Source organism: Brassica napus, unplaced genomic scaffold, assembly GCF_020379485.1.
Source record: "Brassica napus cultivar Da-Ae unplaced genomic scaffold, Da-Ae ScsIHWf_154;HRSCAF=282, whole genome shotgun sequence".
Lineage (NCBI taxonomy): Eukaryota > Viridiplantae > Streptophyta > Magnoliopsida > Brassicales > Brassicaceae > Brassica > Brassica napus.
In genome coordinates this window covers 125-16,664 of record NW_026014965.1, presented here as the reverse complement: position 1 = coordinate 16,664, position 16,540 = coordinate 125, and the positions used below count along the sequence as shown (strand labels likewise).

Genomic DNA, 16,540 nt, shown 5'->3' with positions numbered 1-16,540 from the left:
CTGGAAACCCTACAAAATTATATATATACCAAATATCTGCTATATTGATTCAAAAGTTAAATAATCATTTGTCTTCCTTAATAAATCATACTAGATTTTGACCCGCACATCCGTACGGGTATTTGTTTTAACTTTTAAAATATACAATATATTTATTTATTGTACAAAAATATTGTTATATTAGCGTTGAATTATTATTTGTATTGAAAGTTTTTTTTTCTTAATATATACTATTTTTATTAGTATTGAATATGGTTTTGAAATGAATATGTTTAGCGCATATAAAATTATTAGTACTTAATTATTTGAATTTTTATTTCTTTAATTTCAATTTTATCTTATTCATGTACATTAATATTTAAATTTGTAAATAGCTATATATATAACATAAATGGACTACTTATTTTTGGACGGAAAAAATGATATGTTTTAATGTTTATATTGATTTTATATCATATTATTTGGATTAATTTATATATATACAATTAATTATGGGTTAATTAATTAATTAGTATTTTGAAAGATATATTGTCATTTAAAACAATAATTAATGATGACCATACGTAAAATTAATTGATTTTATACTCTTATGAAAGATTTTGTTAAGAGTTATTAATGCTAAAAGTTAGGATTAGTTAGTTTCTAGTGGCATCTACCCTCCAACGGGGATGAAAGAGTTTCGTCCGATTGCTCTTTGCAACGTATCCTACAAGATAATATCAAAGATATTAGTCAACAGGCTTAAGAAACATCTGGATTCTATCATATCAGAGAATCAAAACGCCTTCATACCAGGGAGGATGATATCAGATAACATTGTGGTTGCACATGAAATATTTCACAGTCTGAAAGCAAGGAAGCGTCAAGCTAGATCTTACATGGCGATTAAGACTGACATAACAAAAGCTTATGATCGCTTAGAGTGGGGTTTTCTCAAGAGAACAATGGAGCAAATGGGGTTTGATGAGAAATGGATTGGTTGGATAATGGCTTGCATAACTACTGTGCGGTATTCAGTATTGATTAATGGAGCTCCAGAAGGTTATATTGCTCCAGAGAGGGGACTACGACAGGGAGATCCCTTGTCACCATACCTTTTCATAATATGCACTGAAGTGCTTTCCCATATGATGAACAGAGCAAAGTTTGGCAGATCTTTGTTGGGAGTGAAGATCTCTAATCAAGCTCCATCAGTGAATCATTTACTCTTTGCTGATGACTCCTTATTCTTCTCATTATCAAATGTCAAGGCTGCAAGGAAGCTTAAGGATATTTTCAACAAATATGAAGCAGTCTCTGGACAGGCCATTAACCTCAGTAAGTCATCAATCACTTTCGTGAATAGAGTCTTACCAGGAGTTAAAACTAGGATGAGAAACATTCTTGGAATTCATAATGAGGGTGGCTTTGGTAAGTATCTGGGATTGCCGGAGCAATTTGGGTCAAAAAAGAGTGAGATGTTTGCTTATATAGTGGATAAAGTTAAGGCAGTAACTCAAACTTGGAAACATAAGCACTGATCTCAGGGCGGCAAAGAGGTTCTTTTAAAAGCAATCGCCATGGCTATGCCAATATTCTCAATGAATATTTTTTGGCTTCCAAAAGAAATCTGTGAAGATATAAATAGGATCCTAGCTCAGTTTTGGTGGGGAGCAGGTAATAGAAAGGGACTTCATTGGTATGGATGGAAGAGATTTAAGTGTACCAAAAAGAGAAGGTGGTCTGGGGTTTAGAGATTTGGAAATCTTTAATCAAGCTCTTCTGAGTAAACAAGTATGGATGATTATGCAGAAGCCAGACTGCTTAATGTCAAGGGTTCTTAGGGCCAGATGCTTCCCTGATGGTGATATTCTTAAAGCTACTCTGAAAAAGAAAGCTTCATATGGATGGAAGTCAATTTTACATGGAAGAGACTTAATCACTTAGGGGTTAAGATACATTATTGGTGATGGATCACAAGTTAATATGTGGGAAGATCCATGGATACCGGCCCATCCTCCTAGAGCTCCAAGACCTCGTCAACATATAACTCAAGGCACCTAAGTTAGTCAGTTCTTCATGTGAGATATGAATCAATGGGACATCGAGAAACTTCGACAAGAAGTTATAGCTGAAGACGTTGACAAGATTTTAGCCCTCGGCACAACAAAACTTATTGGGTTGGCATTACAATGATAATGGGATTAATTCGGGGAAGTCAGGGTATTGGCTTGGTACACACTTACCAGGCAATAATCAACCTATACCTACATACGGGAATGTAGAGCTTAAAGCAAAGATTTGGAAGACAAAAGCTCCAGCTAAACTGAAACATTTTCTCTGGGGATTATTGTCCCGTTCACTAGCTACATGGATCAATTTGAAAAGAAGACATGTGATAAGAGATGCAGTATGCCGACGATGTTGTAATGCGGAAGAGACAGAAGATCACCTATTCTTTGAATGTGAGTATGCAAAGCAGATTTGGAGAACCTCAGGAATTTCAAATTTAACGATTCTCAATCACTCGACCAGTTTAGAAGACAAGATTGGAGCCTGTCTACAGATTTGTACATCAACAAAGTTAAGGCATTTTCAGGATTTACCATTCTGGATCCTTTGGAGATTATTGAAAGGAAGAAATGTGTTAGTTTTTCAACAAAAACATACACATTGGATGAACATTATACGCTATGCTAGGAATGATGCAAAGGAGTGGAAGCAGATTGATGATGCAGAAACAAATGTGGTGGATCGGAGAAACAATACTACAACAGTTCAACCACAAGGACATTGGATAAGGCCTCTTCAGGGATGGGTAAAATGCAATACAGATGGAAGCTTTATTAATGAGGAAACACTAACAACTGCAGGTTGGGAAATGGAATTTATAGAGGTGCTGCACAAGCTATAGGCAAACGAGTACAAAGAGCACTGGAAAGCGAACTACAAGCTATCCTCATGGCGCTTCAGCATTGTTGGAGTCTAGGACATCGCAAGATAACTATGGAGACAGACTGCAGAATAGCAAAAGAAATTCTACAAGACAATAAGCTTCAATTTCCAGTTTACAATTGGACAAGAGACATTAGAGAATGGAGTAAAAAGTTTGAAGCAGTTGAGTTTCAATGGATCAACAGAAGATCAAATAAGGTTGTAGATAAGCTGGCAACTTCAAATCCAAATCGAGATTCTTTTTTATTTCATTACTATGTACCAAACAACATAACAGCTCATTTTCAAGAAGATTATGTACTGTCTCATTCAAATTAATAAAATAAGTTGATATAAAAAAAACTGTTAGTTTAAGAGTTAGTCAATTTTGTATTTTATTTTTAACTATATTTTGACCCGCACAACCACGTGGGTATTTGTTTTTCACTTTTCTATACATAAATTATTGTTTTAGAACATAAGTAGTATATATTTTTAACGTTATACGTAAATGTTTACATAACTATTTTATACAATAATTTTATAAGTTACATGTTATAATTAATCAACTGTTTAAAACCGTATATATTTGTCACTTCTTATTATATATTTATTTTATTGTATTTGCATTTAGTTATTTGCATTTAGTAATTAATTTAATATATTCATGAGAAAACATATTTGAAAATTATTTTGTATTTAATTTATGCTAAATTCTGACCCATATTTCAAAGCTGGATTTCTTTTTACCAATATTTTTATGCTTATTCATTTTAGATAATATATTATTGTATATACAAAAGTCTAAGTTACATTAATTTTTAGACATGTATTATATAAGTTGCTAATTTTAAGCCGTTCTATCATCATATTATATTTTTAAAATAAATAGTTTATATTTATGAAAATAAAATTTATAGATTTATCAATTGAATATACTTTTATCATATTTATTTAATTATAATAATTATATTTTAACATGATCATGACTATAACGTAGATAAAATAGGATATAATTTATTTATTTTTCATTTAATAATCGATAACTTAAAATACATTAAGTTATTGTTAAAATATTTTTACAGAGATTTATTAGAAGTTTTAAAATACAATATATAAATATATATTATATTTAAAATTAAAATATATTATGATTAAAGTAGTTACAAAGATTTTATATTATTAGATTTAAAGAAATACATGTTAATTTTTATACATGTATTATATAGTTTGCTAATGTCAACCCATCTTACCAACGTATTAGATTTTATTTTTGAACATAAATATTTTATACTTACGAAAATAAAATATATAAATTTATATATTTATAAATTTAATACAATTTTATTATATTTAGCTCAATATAATAATTTTTTTAATATGATTGATTATGATTATATAATAGATAAAATATTATAGAATTTTTTTATTTTTTATGTTATAAACGATAACTGAATATATTAATGTATAATAATATTTCAAACTAATTTTGAAATTAATGAAAATATTTAAATATAATTTCAAAAATTAAGATCTTGTAAAAATCTTTTAAAACAGATTTGTTAGAATTTTGAAATAAATATATTTATATTTAAAATGAAAAGATATCAAAATATATTATGATTAAAGTATTTTAAAGATTCTATGTATTATTAGCCTTAATAAAATACATTTAATAAGATTTTTAAGTGATGGTCCAAATTAAAAAATCACACATAAGAGAAGTCATGATTTTTATTTTAATATATTAATATAGATATCAACTAGTTCCTGATAATTATACCTAGTTCAATATTCTTGCAAGGATATTAGGATTTAAAAATAATAATTAGAGTAAGTGATGTTCTAAAATTACATTTGTGCATAAAAATTAAAACAGTGTTTATAACATTTGCAGACGCCATTACGAAGAAGTTAGGTTCAAAAGTGCCAATCATAAATTTCTTTGATTAGTATACTAACATCTACTCTTTTCTTCTTGTTTTTGTTACGGGTTCGTGTAGCTCATAAAATGTTAATCCTTTTCTGATCTTTTGTTTTTTTTGGAGCAAAAAAATGATAACTATGTTCTTTTAGACTAATTTCATATACTTTATGTCCCATTAGGTTAATTATTTTCAAAATAGCAATAGTGCCCTTAAAATTGTAATTTTTAAATATAATAAATAATGGGTTCGATCAAGCGGGATCGATCGATCCGAAATTACATGGTCGAACGGATCGATCGATCATGATCATTATGCAGAACAAAAAAAAACGCATAGCATATACTGAACGAGATGGTTCATTTCACTCGATCGGCAAAGGTCGATTTCATACAGATCGACCGATCTCGAATTATAGACCGATCGATCCCGTGTCCAGGTAAGTATTACAAATCGATTTCCTGGTTTTCTTCGGTTATATCCGGTTTGATTCCCACTTGATTTGAACCGACCAAACACGATTTCAACTCTTTAAACTCGATTTCTTTGGGATGAAACCCATAATTTCTCATCTCCTTCACGAACAAAGGGGGAGAAAATCAAAGTCTCAAGTTCATAAACCCTAACTCACTCAATTTCAAACTGATTTGGTAGAAATAATATGAAATTTTTGTGAACAATCAATGAAATATAGAAGACCGCGTAGGAAGAAGGTTACCACGTTTTTTTTGTTTTTTTTGTTTTTTTTTTAAAATCGATTTTTAAAAAATATGAAAGTGAATATTCCCAAATGTTTTATTTCCATATTTTTAGAAACTGATTTCTTATCCGTAGAATACAGCTAATCTGTAGAAATCGGTTTTTACAGGTTTTTAGAATTATAGTAATGTGTAAATTTTGATTTTTACATGTTTTAGATTTACAGTAAATATGTAGAAAGTCGGTTTCTATGTGTTTTAGATTTATATTAATGTGTAAATTTTGATTTCTAAAGATTTTAGATAGGTAGGTTAAGCGCGGAATGTGTATTCTAAATATTTTTAGAATACTCTTATTTACGTAGATCACATATTCTACACATTGTAGATTCAATAAAAAAAGTGGATTCGTTTTACTTCGTAGAATGCTATTTCTACTTTATTTTGAACAGAATCTGAAAATTATTATTTAAAAATTTTTAGAACTGAAAAAAATACCACTAAGTTCATATAGGTATTTTATCAATATTTATAATTTTTACAATTTTTTTGTTTGTTTGTAAAACTATTTATTAAATTTATTTTCAAAAATATTAAATGGTATTATACACAAAAATGAGACAAAATAGATATTACTCTAAAAGAACATAGTTATTATTTTTTTGCTCTAAAAAAACAATTTTCCAGTTTTTCTTTTATCATTAATTTTTTGATGTCGTTAATTTGTGGTTTAACAAAATTTTCGGAATAAACTGCATCTTTACGTCTTTTTAAACGGGTCTTTTATGCCCTACTAATACTATAGTTAAATTTAAAACTATCATAAGAAAATCATTTCGCTCTAGAAAAGAAGAAAAATAAGAGTTCCCATTTCTTCATATACTATTTGTTGAAATACTGTAAGACAAGTTTTACTTACAAAATGTTGTAAATGAAGTGTTGGGGAAATACTTTTGTTATTATTACTGTCGACCAGAAGGTTCATATATATACAAAGTATTAGACCGTCATAAGGTCATGTTTATCCTAACAAGATAAGGATAAAGATAAACATTATGTTACAGATATACATGGAATATAGACTAGATAAACACATAGTCTCTGGTTGTCTTTATCATGTCCCGGATTGGACCTGCAGTACGGGCTGGTCCATGGTCGATCATCATTTAGTTTATAACACTCCCCCTTGATCGACACATCCGGTACATGTTCGTTGCATGCTTAATGTTGCCTCATTAAAATCTCTCCTGAAAAACCCCAAAACCAATGTGGCAAAATGGGAAACCAAGGACAGGAAAAAAAGTACAACACATGAACTCCCCCAGATGAATGCATCACTGTAGTAGACGCATTCCCATCTGGTATCCGAGTCTTCTTGAACGTTGAAGTTGCCTATGACTTGGTGAAGATGATCAGCTGGATTCTCCTTGAATGAACTTGTAAGTCTTGGATGAACTGATGGTGCTTCAAACGGTGCTCGGATGGACTTTATAATCTGCAATAAAACTTTACTTGCAGGTCCTTTTTCATGTCCCACGGATTCTCTTTGGTTATATGGCTTTCCCAAAACGTGGACATTCAATATATATTGAGTCATAGACCCATAACACATACGAACAACTTTACTTCATATCTTTCGTTCATTCGGACTTATATCTCTTCGTATGTGCCAATGGCTTTATCCATTGTAACCAATCATTCTTTATTTTCTTTTGTCGATCCATGTTGAGCTATAGACCTTGTCTATATTCGTTCATAATCATGAGTGTCTAAGGTCATACCATCAATAATTATTTGCTGCAATGAAACTCATCACACAATGAATTCGCAGTCATACACTCATGTCCTTTGTACATGGTTATCGATCTTTTCTTGCTTTAGCAATGCTTATAATCATTAAGCCACGACCAGACATCCTTCTGGTCACTATCCTGGTTTATGGTTCTCACTTAGGCGTGCTGACACACACACACACGGCTATGATATTTCTACAGACTTTCCATATGTAAAACATAGCCTGTTTAATCAATCGATAACTTGTATCATTGAACCTTTGAACCATTAAACATTTTTCTCTCAGTTGGTCTTTATTATGATCACAAGGAATTATAATATTTTCTGTATGGACTGACTGTACTAAGTAAATACTTAGTCTTTCATATTACTTACAGCTGCTGTATATTACAATCCATAAACAACTTAGAAACAAAGCTTGTTCTATGAGAATTTCTTTCTCATATTTCTATGGTACGTTGTTACCTTTATCCAGTGATCCATTTGCTGCTTATTACACCATTATTTCTTTAGTAAATATCCAGACAAAATTAAACTTGATTTTCTGTAGTAGCATCCACCATATAGGAGCATATCTCTTTATAAATTGTTTCTTGGTCCTTGTGAGTATCCTTGTGTAATCAAGCTATACTTGAACGTTATTTAGAAGGAACATGGACACACTATACCATGTGGTCATGTCCTTTAATCTCACGAAATTTCTTATCTCACAAGATCCATTCACTGGTTTCTTTCTTAGATGGCTTTTCTGTATGTACATGGTTACTACGCCCATCTGTCTTATAATTACTTTGAATTCTTTGAACACCCCACGTCCCTATATAGGTTTTATGAGTACTCTATGTGGGTTCATGATCCTCAGGTTATATCCTTCAAATCCCAAGTACTACAATCTTTTATGAGCTCTTATGTATGTAAATACATCTTTGGTGTTAACACTCTTTATCTTTAGTTTCATACTGTTCCAGACATGATCTAATTAGATTTTGAGATCTTATTATCCAAGACCTTTATACCTTGCAGTTTGGCGTCCCAAACTACATGGTCTGGTACCTTAGATGTGTGGTTGCGCAACCTTATTTCTCTGTCTGAACTGGTTTCTCTTATGAACTCGGATTTGTACGATTCTGAGCACCTTTCATTACTTTCCGAGGTTCCTTATTATTTGGAACTTATTTGTCTATCTCTAATAGACATTGTAGCAACTTGATTGTGTCTCTTAGACATCAAATTCGTGGTGCTTAAGCTGGTATGACATAGTCATTTTTTCTTTTCGGGTCAGTGTGTCTGGCATATATTTCTGCTAGCTTTTATATCTTTTGATCATATTCTTTTAGAACGTCTAGATCATAATCTTTGGTCTGAGGATCTTGCCAAGACAACTATGGTTGATACCATTATATTTCTCTTTTACTCTTTACTCTTTATCAGCCTGATAACTTTCTCCTTTCAAAGTTGGATAATCAGATTACTATCTTTTGTAATCTGTGTTCTTGGCCACTTGATTAAATCATCCATGTTTGGCACAAGATACATTATAGTTTCGTGGAGGAAGTCTTATTTATCTAATATATATTCTCAATCCTCATCTGAGGTTCCATCTTAAATGGCACACATATATGTGGTGGAATATTCGTATTTTCTTAAGATGGTTTGTGTATATGTCTGGTTTATGACCCTTAATCATTCAGAGGTGGGAATGTCTATGCTTACATGTATGGCCTGATGTAAATCAATATTTATATACATAATGTCCTTAAGCTTTAGGCTGGACGTGGGTGATGTACCATTAGTGAGAGCTTTAAAGCTTTCCAGCCGTGTATATTATGGTTGTAAACCATGGAATCCGAATTTATGATATGATCATGGACTGTGGGTTTTAGTCCTCTCTCCCCCTCATGAACATACTCATAATTTCGTAGTGCTTAGGACAGTGGAGCCTTAATTATTTTAGTGATTTTCCCTTTTGTGTACTTATAACACATTGTGAGATTTTATGGGATCACTTTTGTGCCTTAATTAATTTTTCATCATGTTTTGGATCAAGATGGCTAATCTGGTCATGCCATAAGTGTTTATTTCGTGGTGAACCATACTGGTTACCATGGCTTTATGCCTCTTTCATACTGATCCTTAGCATAGAATAAATCAGTAGAAAATATGGGTATAGGCATTCATAATGCTTTTAGGCGATTTTTCAAAAATCTAAAAGGAATCGTATTTTCTTTGCTCACTAGTTCAATGTAGAAAACATTGAAATTTTTTTTCTTTATAACTCAATGGGTCTGAATAATGTCGTGTCTTTTGCCATTGTCAGTACCAATTAATTGATTTCGAGTGATTGTAGGAAGGTAAAGTTGAACCTATACAATCAAGATGAAGTTAAATCTATGCGAGATATCAATCTATCAGTGAACTGACTCATTAGTCTACACGCAACAATTGATTTTATGTGATTGCAGGAAGGTTAAGTTAAACCTATACAATCAAGGTAAAGTTAAACCATGCATGAAATCAACTATCAGTGGACTGATTTTCCTTTTATTAAGGTTTTATTTGTTATTTAATCAAGAATTATCAAGCAAGATAATATATAAAAACAAAATTGTTTTTATTATTTCAATAACATAAATGAATAAAAAATAAATCAAATCAGATATGAAAACATAAAATCAGAATGTCGGAAAATTATTCAATGTATAATCCGACCTCATGGTCCATGAGTGTCCACTCGGAATCCTCCTCAGATCTCTTCTTATCAAATGTGGCTTTATTAGCTTCAGGGATTTTCATCTCACTGTCTAGTACTTCATAATATATCTCCATGATGTCATTAAACCGTCTGATGTCACCATCCTTTTCTGCTTCTTTTGCTCAATGTCTAATAAATATGAGAACATGTCATAATAGGTGGTGAAACCTTTGGCCTGATGTGATAACAACACTTCCTCTGAATGGAATGTGTCACGAGTTTTGTTTAACAAATCCTCGTTTGTTACCAATTCACCACATAGTCTAAGACTATAGGTGATTCTCATAAGATCAGAGTGATAATTGTCCACGGATTCATAATCCTGGAACCTTAGAGCTTCCCATTTTTTCTTGGATTCGTGCAACAATGGCTCACAGAATCTAGAATTCAAAAATGACCAGAGATTATGAGGATCATTAACATATCCAAACTCGTCTCTTAGGTCCTCACAGAGATGGTGTCGCATAATCATTATGGCTCTGTGTCTTTCACACGCAAGGGTGTCATTGCCATACTTGATGCACTTCCCAAGTCCTCTAGACTTCAAGACGGCTGAAGTGTTTATAGCCCAATCAAGATAATTATCTCCAGAGAGATCAAGGGCTTTGTAATCTGAGGGTATGAAACTCGACATCTGAAATCATTATTCAAAACAGGTCTTAATCAAGTAATCTTTTTGAAATTTTTCATGCTTCATATCAATGCCACACACGGACCAAAAGAAAAAAAATTTCTAAATGATGCATTTTCTTAAAACCATACGGTTTAAGGTGTGGATCAATGTATTTTTCAGATTTAAGGTCCTCTTATTTCAAACACAAGGTTTCAAGGCCTTTAGGGATTCTATCTTAGATGATCAGAAAATGTTCCATATTTTCTTCATCCCATTGGATCGGATCATTTAGTATAATGATTTTTTTTTTCAGTTCAGATCAGATTTCTTGAAAACTATGAATGATCTATATCCCTAACAGTCGAGATTTCATGTTCAGTATGCAATATTAGTATGCAAACAATATGCAATCAAGCAAACCAATTCAATCATGAAATCAGGTTAGGGTTTTCGAAAAATATACCATATATATTTATTATTATTTTTTTTTCGAAAAATAATCAAATCAGAAATTATTGTGACTTAAAAAAAATAAATCAGGAAGATTTGATTTATTCAAGCAATTTATTATATACTTTTCGATTTAAAAATAAATATATTTTCTCAGATATATCTCTGATATTTCGATTTTAAATATTAAAAAAATATTTTTTTTCAATCCTAATCAAGTTCTAGTCGTTATCAATCATCAGGAAAACAAATTTCTCAGACAAGAACAGGAGGTAAAACCTCGGATTAATTTATGAAACCATGATCAGATTTTCAAAAAAAATTATGTAACATGCAGTCCTTAACAGTTCTAGTTGATTCAGATCAGATAAGAACATTAAACAGGACAATAATGATAAGTTTAAGCAAGTAACAGTCGGTTTCTTTCAACATATAGCAGTCAGATTTAAAAAAAAAATTGTTTAACTTTCAATCCTAAACAGTTCTAATGTGAAACTATCATCAGGAAAAGTTTTAAACAATTTTAAAATCAGTTTCAGATTAAGAACAGGTTCAAAACAAGTTCAGGTTCGAGATTTTAAAGAGTTTATGGTTTCTGGTTTTATTTTATTTGCAGAGACATGTTGCTAAATATAGCTACATGGCTGCGGATGGGGGTATTTAATACTTTATGGGTTTTAGATGAGTTTTCGATGATACCTGAAAACTTTTGATGGGTTGATCGGTCTATCAGTTAGAGATCTTCCTGGTTAGCTGATGGATTGCTCGGAATTATTGTTTTTGTTGCTGCTTGTTGGAATAGGAGACTGGTATATGGTTGAGAGAGATTTGGTTTCTGGAACAAATTTTCCGCCTGTATTGTAGCTGAGCGCGAGGGCGCGTCCGAACTCCGATTGATGCGGGGTTAGCGGCGTTGGCTTTGTCTCGTCAAGAGCTTTAATTTGGTATCTGGCTCGTCGTCTGGATCCACCGGAGTTGAGGGATAGAGCTGTTTGAAGTTCGTCGGGAATTAGGGTTTTTACTGCTCGGATTTATTTCTGGTTTTTAGGGTTAGGGTTTATGAGAGCAACATCGTGCTGATAACGTGTTGTAAATGAAGTGTTGGAGAAATACTTCTGTTATTATTACTGTCGACCAGAAGGTCCATATATATACAAGGTATTAGACCGTCATAAGGTCATGTTTATCCTAACAAGATAAGGATAAGGATAAACACTATGTTACAGATATACATGGAATATATACTAGATAAACACATAGTCTCTGGTTGTCTTTATCATGTCCCGGATTGGGCCTGCAGTACGGGCTGGTCCATGGTCGATCATCATTTGGTTTATAACAAAAAAAAGTATTATAAAATATTTTAACAAGAGACACTTCTGGTTTATATACTCCTTATTTATTCTTATTTAGTTTCTCTATACTTTCTCACATCCACAAACTAATTTGCTGTATGGTGCGATATTTGTGTAAACTGTGCAAACTATTATATTATATATGTTGATTGATAATAATTAGAAAAATTAGGTCTCATATATACCCAAAAAACCATATTTAAATAAATACCTAAACACTATTGACATTTCTAAACCCTCGTACTGCCTCTGGCCCTGCTCAAACTTCTTCATTCTTCTTCTCGAATTTCCCTAAAATCTCTATCAAACTTATCCATTTTCTCGTTCATTTTTCCTAATTCTTTAATCTTCTTTAAAACTATTTCAGTATTTCTTACAAATGGATTCTTCTTCTCTTTTCTATTTTTACCATTGTAGATCCAATAAATAGTTTCATCGATGATTTCTTCTAGAATAGCTTTTCTATCAGTTTCTTCGATGTTTACCACAATTTTAAAGGTTCCAAGTGAGTCAACGCATACCGGAGAGATCTCTTCGGTTCATGTGTTGGTAAAATCACATGGTCGTATGGATGGACGACAACCTGAAATTCTCATTTCAATTGTGAGTACATTAATCGCTTTATAACATATTTGGGTAATTTTTTGGTTAAGCCTTGTGAGCAGATACATGTTTGGATAATTGCTACCAACCAGTGGTGCGTATAATTTAAATTGTTCGGTAGATGTTACAAAATAGGTGTGATTTGATATATGATATACAAATTTGTACATAATATATTTTTATTAGCTGAGACATGTTTCTTTAACTGTTACAAAACATGTTCACACTTTTTAAAATTAAGGGTAAGATGTTTATAAGTAGCTTGAGTTACCTGATAAATATTTTGTTAAATGTTACAAAATTGATTATCGAACTAATTTATGTTTTACATAGTAAATAACATACTACATTGAGGTTATTGGTTTCACCACATGATAAGTACTTTTTTAATAAAAAAATTATTCACTAACAATTTATATAACATTTACTTTAAAACTTAGCGTTAAACTTCTTTTGCTACGAAACAGTTTTGTTTATAAAATACGTAGTTGTTAGATATTACATAATAGGTTACCGTGATAATTTAATCTTTAGCTTGTACATGTTTGGTTAGTTGTTATCTAACTTGTTAGACGATGTTTATAATGGTTAATGAGATCTAAAAAAACTAGATGACGTTAGCTGATACATGAATTAATAGATGTTACTAAATAGGTTATTGTTCTAAGTAATCGTTATATTTGTAACTTTTTCGCAATCCCTATTTTAACCATTGATTTTCAATTTGAAAACCTCAACTGAGAGATAAACAAACTGGGGAATTGAAGAGGAGGATATTACCGTATGATTAGCATCCATGGTGTTTCAAACATCAACATTATTGATGTAATGGCGATCGAGAAGATGAATTGAGGAAGAGGAGATTATCGTATGATTGATGTCGGAACATAGTAGGTGATGATTTGGAGATTTAAAAAGAAGATCGATTGATCTGAAAAGAAGCTTTAATATTAATAAAGGTTGAGAAAATTGGGAAAGAAAGAGAAATGAGAGAGATGTGAGTTCGGGAAAAAAAAAGAGAAACATGAAGAAACTTTAGGGAAGGGGTAAAATGGGAAAAATGAACACAAATATCTACAGTAGAAAGGGATTTTCATGGTTTTGGATAGTTTCTTAATTTTTTATTGATTTGGGTATATTAATCCAATTGTCTCTAATAATTAAGTTCGAGGTCTTTGGGATTATTTTATGAATACGAACGGATAGAGACGGATCGGTATTATTGCGCTTCTTAGAACATCTCTAATATAAAATTTTATTTTTTTCTCTAAAATAGAATAAAAAAATAGAGTAAAATTGCTATAACTTAACTTTATATCTCATTTTATAATGAAGTAATGAACAAACAAAAAATAAATTATTCTATTTATGGAATAAATTCTATTATAGAATGAAATATAAAATTGAGTTGTAACATTTCTTACTTCATGCTTCATTTCACTCTATTTTAGAGTAAAAAATGTAGTGGATTGGAGATGCCCTTAAGGTTATAGAATAGGAGAAAGCAACTCGAGATACTAGGATTAGGAAACACCAGCTCTTATCCTCACCTCTCATCGTTAATAATAATCTAATCGTGCAATCATATGATCTAATCAATGTGTCAGCTAACTAAAATTCAGAAATATATTCTTTCTTTATGTTTTATTCGGGGCGATACGTATCCACAATAAATATAGTAAGGGGTTAGAAAGTGGCTTACGTAATCTTATTAGATAGGTTTAACGAGTAATTACTTAACTACGAGATCAACATTATATATATAAATTAGTTTATGTATTAAATATTTTTACATTTTATGAAATTATAAATATATATTAAATAGTTAAAAGTCAGTAATTATTAAATATATAATTAAATTGGTGCGAACATATAAATCAATTTAATAATTCAAAAAATATTTTTTTTATTTGATAGGATATGTTATTAAATTTAAATGATACTAACATATATAATATATTTAGTATATTTTTAATATTAATGTCTATTAAATGATGATTTCTACTCATATAGTTTTTTTGATCATTTGTATCTTTTATAGAAAAAATTTAAATTATTGATAACAAAATTTCATTATGGGATTAATAGTTTTAGTAATTTATAATTTAAAAAAAAAATAAGTTGTCAATGATCGTTCAAAAATTTTATCAAAAAAATTGTTCAAAGTAAATTTTGAAACTAAAATATTGTATTTTATATGGTTTATAGTTTAATTTAAAACGATATATATATTAATCTTAATAATTAATTAAATTAGACTTTTTACTTATATAATTTTGTAATCATTTGTATATTGTCATAAAAAAAATTTTAAACCATGGATCATAAAATTTGAATGTGAGACTTTTAACAGTTTTAGTAATTTATAGCTGTTTGTGAAAATTTAAAATATAACATATACATAAAAATCTAAATTTTTATTATATGGTTATTGTGGTTGTTTAATTTATTTAATAGTTTAAAATTAAACAAATATGATAGAAGGTACACTATTTTTTATCAAATCTTTATTATTCAAAATCATTAATTGTCATATATACTTTAGCCACATTAGGCAATTCCGTAAATTTTATTTAAGGAAATAATAAAGTACATTAATGATGAATTTATTGTTAGTTTAATAAAAAAGTTTATTATATAATTAGATGGACCAACATATTTCTCTAATGATTCTAAAAATCATTTAGTGATGACATGTGGTTACAAAATGAAGTTGTAATGCTTCTCAAATAAATATAGGGGATTAGTTTCGGAAGGGTTAGTGGATCAAAACCTTAATTTGATTGTTAATACTATATAGTAACCAATGAAAGTTTTCTGTGAAATGATGTTGAATTAGATCAATAGAATAAAACCAATAGCATACAATCATATGGAGTTATGTAAATGTGACTAAGCGATAGTATCGTCTTCATATCATTGTACCGAACTCTTTATTTTCATATCACTGATTTAATATAAGAGATACGAACCTCGAATATTAATAACTAAATAATGAAAACATGTAAATAAATAAATATGTGGAAGTGTTTTAAAGGTGGCAAAGTGGAGATATGGGTTATAAAGCATCAATATATCAAATTGTTTTCATATAGTTGAAGCTTATAATAGGCGAAGGATCGCACTTTAATTTCTAGTGCAGTCAGAATATTTTTCTGCTTGCTATAGGAATTTCCAATGAAGATAGCATACTCCACGATGAGACTTAGGGGTCAACTGGGTTTAACGCTATCACCGTTGAAAATGGTTAGCGGTTTTTTTGGTATTTTATAACAATCATAAAAATGGTTTGTAAACCGATTTATACCTCTCTAAAGTTTTCAAAATCAAAGTTTATGGTAGCTAGAATTTCGGTTGCGGAAAGATAAATAAAACTATTTATTTAAACACCCATATAAATGTATAAGAAATAGTTAGGTACATTTTTGAAAGGAAAA

General features: G+C 30.4%; 1 protein-coding gene across 1 annotated transcript; it reads right to left on the bottom strand.

Moving 5' to 3' along the window:
* Positions 1–10,018: 10,018 nt before the first annotated feature.
* Positions 10,019–10,716, bottom strand: LOC125597838. The gene is made up of 2 exons (XM_048772362.1): positions 10,251–10,716; positions 10,019–10,137 (listed from the first exon to the last, which is right to left on the bottom strand). The coding sequence occupies exons 1-2, from the start codon at positions 10,714–10,716 to the stop codon at positions 10,019–10,021; spliced, it is 585 nt and encodes a 194-aa protein (XP_048628319.1).
* Between the last annotated feature and the right edge of the window lie 5,824 nt (positions 10,717–16,540).

Excerpts from the sequence above, each read along its gene's own strand:
- LOC125597838 (XM_048772362.1), bottom strand. The coding sequence starts at position 10,716 with ATGTCGAGTTTCATACCCTCAGATTACAAAGCCCTTGATCTCTCTGGA. Across the intron at positions 10,138-10,250 it reads GTTATCACATCAGGCCAAAG|TACTAGACAGTGAGATGAAA; the intron begins GTTTCACCACCT and ends TATATTATGAAG.